At 38.9% G+C, this 4,080-nt stretch overlaps 1 protein-coding gene across 1 annotated transcript in view; it reads right to left on the bottom strand.

The window, feature by feature from the left end:
- Positions 1–2,723, bottom strand: part of LOC107746134 (transcriptional regulator ATRX-like) — a 23,154-nt gene extending 20,431 nt beyond the window's left edge. The window contains exons 1-3 of the mRNA XM_016560230.1: positions 2,096–2,723; positions 1,096–1,190; positions 868–1,007 (exon numbers count right to left, since the gene is read on the bottom strand). Coding sequence (XP_016415716.1) covers positions 868–1,007; positions 1,096–1,190; positions 2,096–2,161 — 301 coding nt within the window. The 5' untranslated portion in view covers positions 2,162–2,723. The remainder of the gene's footprint in view (positions 1–867; positions 1,008–1,095; positions 1,191–2,095) is intronic.
- Between the last annotated feature and the right edge of the window lie 1,357 nt (positions 2,724–4,080).

Raw genomic sequence — 4,080 nt, 5'->3', positions numbered from 1 at the left:
ATCCTCCAGCTCCTGCAGATTCTTCAGTTTTCCAGCATCTTTTGCATATTTGAACCCTTTCCAGCAGTGACTGTATGATTTTGAGATCCATCTTTTCACACTGAGGACAATTGAGGGACTCAATGTTCAAACATTCACTGATGCGCCAGAAGGAAACATGATGCATTAAGAGCCGGGGGGTGAAAACGTTTTGAATTTGAAGATCAAGGTAAATTGTACTTAATTTGTCTTCCGGGAAACATGCAAGTATCTTCTGTTGCTTCCGAAGGGCAGTACTAAATGGAAAAAAATTATATTTCAGCAAAGTAAGAAAAATTGGGTCATCTTCATCCTGTTCTTAATGCATCGTGTTTCCTTCTGGCGCATCAGTGAATGTTTGAACCTTTTTTAATAGTTGTGTTTGAGTCCCTCAGTTGTCCTCAGTGTGAAAAGATGGATCTCAAAATCATACAGTCACTGCTGGAAAGGGTTCAAATATGCAAAAGATGCTGGAAAACTGAAGAAAAACATCTTTTATGTAAAATATTCTTACTAGGACAGTACTAAATAAAAAAATAACAGGCATTTTGTATGATCTCTCTTATTTTGTTAAAATTATTCCCATTTTCACAGATTCTGTAAGGGGTTCCCAAACTTTCGCATGTCACTCACTGTATATATATTATGGAAGCCAATGGCTACCATCAACTGTTTGGTTACCAACACTCTTCAAAATATCTTCTTTCATACAGGTTTGGAACAACTTGAGTGTGAGTAAATGATGACAGTCCATTTTTAGGTGGACTATCCTTTTAACCGCTATTAGTAACAACAGCACTGCTTAACTCCTATCTGTACAGTTGCTTTTGTCAGTAAGCTCAGTCATACCCTCTTCCACAGGCTCTGCTCTGTTGCGCCCCTCAGGGTTTCCTCCACGAGAGCTGGTGTTCCACTCCTTAATCACTTCCAGGTCATCGCTGTCGGACTTGTCTGAGCTCTGCTCTTTCCCTTTGCCTCGTTTCTTCTTTCTGTAAGGGGGTTTAGAGAACCAGACCAGTCATAATACAGGTAGTAAACAGGACAGTTACCAAAGAAGAGTAAGGACTCATCTCAAACCTTTTGGGCTTCTCATCTTCAGAGGTCAAACTCATGGAGGACTCCTCTGTCTCTGAGGCGATGAACTCCTCCATACTGTCCTCGTCGAAGTATCCCTGTTAGCATGGAGGGGGAAAGAGCAGTAAAGCAGCTGCAATTGTAATCAGTTAAAGAGCTAATTCAACCAAAAATTAAAATTCCGTCATTGTTTACTCAAACTCATGTCATTCCAAACCTATATGGCTTTGGTTAATCTTCACAACACAAATCAAGATATTTTTAATGAAACCTCCATTGAAAGTCCAGGTAACCAAAACGTAGAACATCCAAAAAGGTTGTAAAAGCTTTGTAAAATAAATGCATATGATTTGAGCGGTTTAATGCATGTATTGCGAAGAGCTTAATATGATAAACCGATTTAATATAGGCTTTTATACACAAAAAAATACAGCACATCACATGTTTGTGTATGTACCAAATGTGAAGTGCTCTATGTATGTTTGTCAATCATTATGAATAGATTAAATGTAGGCTTTTATTTAAATCATATAAAGCGATTGTGTCTCTTTTCATTTGGATTAGGATGGATTTATGACCATTTTGGATCTTTAAACTTTTGGTTACTGGACTTTGTATGGAGGGACAGAAATCTCCCGAGATTTCATTTTAAATATCTTCATTTGTATTTCAAAGAAAGTCTTCTGGACTATCTTTGGACGGTGAGTAGATGACAGAATTTTCATGTTGGGTGAACTATCCCTTTAAATGATCTAATGGATTGTCTAGTTTTCTAGGGGTTAACATAATAAACCTGGGATAGATAATGTGAACCTGAGAATGTACAAAAGTGCTTCTTTGGCAACTAAAGAACATCATTTGGCTCCCTAGTCATTTTTTTGGGGGTCTGGCGTCCTGTATGTGCACAGAAAGCGATGACTCCAGGCAAAGTTTCCCTTCAAGTAAATTCCCCCGGGGTTGTGTTTTCAGAGAAGTCTGCAGTCCGCTGTCTTTATTCCCTCACCTTGTTTTCTTTACTGATATAGTCCAGCTGGAGGCACCACGGATGGGTCCAGATTCTGCTGAGCATCTGGAAATCCTGGAAGAGTTTGGTCCCAGCGCGGCCTCTTCCACTCTCCAAGGCAGAACCGACACCTGTTCAGAGAGAGACGTTTAGCGCTCGCCGCTGGCACGGTTTCTAGCCCAGCGTGCCAGAGCACGCACGGCGCACCGCAGCGCCCTAAATCCTGAATTCAGATTAGCCCAGAGGATTAAGTGAGCAGGTAAACAAGCTCTTAGGACTGTGAGTGGCTCACGTTGCCCGTTTTCACACTGACACTTAGAGAAGCAAAGCAACAAAATCCTCCACTCAAAGACCAAAAGAAAAAAAAAGACATGCCTTTGCAAGAAAGGCTTTGCTACAAACATCTTAAAACTGCTGTGCGCCATTTCTGCAATTCACCAAGCGGATTTGCCAAACAAATGACTGGCTATGTTTAAAAAGAAACACTAGCATACTGAATATAGCACAGTGCCTGAACCCTGTCTACTAGAGATAGGCACGAGTACCTGAGTGACACTGATAATCCATCATAACAGCGATGATTGCGTGACTGGAATCACTTTGATAAGGAAAACAGTGAAGCGCAAGATGTGCAGTGCCAATCTGTCATACACATAACATTATAATGAGAACACTATGGTCACAACATTGTAAATAAATTAGTTGTGCTTCAGTTGTCAGTGTCCCCCTGAAATCAAAACTTACATTTTTTTTTTTTACTGTATGATTATGTAAGTCTTAAGTTTATCTATAAGCTAGTGTTCCAGAACAGTGACAAAATTCATATTTAGACAATATATGCATTCAAAATGGACAGTCTCTCTACCACCAATATGGATAAATACAGATCAGATTTGCACTTCAGCTTCTCATCAGATTGTTTGTCCAATCAAATGCTCTCTAGAATCTGAAGCATCCCAGCCCTTACACTATAAAAGACACTAAAGCTGCGGCTGAAATCGGTCACTTGTTCACACATTTATTATGTTATGTATAGCGACTAGTACATATTACACTATATTTCACTATATACTTTCACTCAGGGCCTAAAACTAACTTTTTGCCACACCTGCTAATGGCCGGTGACATGATAAAATTTACCGGCCAAAAATATTTTTTACCGGCCATGAAACTCTTTTTGCAAAAACAGGCAGCTATTACTACTACAATAACTAAACATATTTACAGTGTTTTTAATTTATCCTGCTGGTGCATTTTCCCTCAGTTTTACCTATTAATTATAGCCATTCAACATTACAGTTTAATTGAAAGCCATTATTTTTAACATTTAATAGGCTCTGAAATATATAACTTTTAATTTAAGTAAATTTTTAAGTGATTTTAAAACAATCTTCACATAAACTATATTATATATGCAGAAACTATACATATTAATCTTTATTCAAGCTAAAAAATTTAATCAGTGACTACAACAGTCCAAGGATTTCTCTTTTTATTTTGTTCTTTGATATACATCAATGACAGACTTCAGCAGGTTTCACTTTAAAATCAGCGCCGTCTCTTTAAAGCCTGAAGCACGTGACGCAGATCTGACACACATCCGATTTTCTCCCAACTCTTTACGGTCATTTAAGACTTTATAACTCATTTAAGACTACGTTTACAAGGTAACTCGCCAAAACTGCGCATTTTGACATAATTGTGTGTGTGTTTTCGTCCGTTGAAGCACTACTGGTGAGCTGTCTGAAGCGGCTCAGAATACAGCCGAACGCGCATCCTTTCAAACTATACTTCACTGACTGCACCGTTTAGGCGGCGTAACCCTAGGTAGCCTGTGTGTCGCCGCATTCTCGGGTTATGAAGAATAAAGAAGGGAAAAGTTAAAGCAGCAAAATCTTCTCAGGTAAAAGTTATTAGAACCGTGTCTAGGGACAAGCTGGCCATCACACTGCTCTGACCTTATCAGTCCGTTTGGATCATATTAT

Source organism: Sinocyclocheilus rhinocerous, unplaced genomic scaffold (assembly GCF_001515625.1).
Source record: "Sinocyclocheilus rhinocerous isolate Xijiao unplaced genomic scaffold, SAMN03320098_v1.1 scaffold348, whole genome shotgun sequence".
Classification (NCBI taxonomy): Eukaryota; Metazoa; Chordata; class Actinopteri; order Cypriniformes; family Cyprinidae; genus Sinocyclocheilus; species Sinocyclocheilus rhinocerous.
This window is presented reverse-complemented; position numbering and strand designations above follow the sequence as displayed.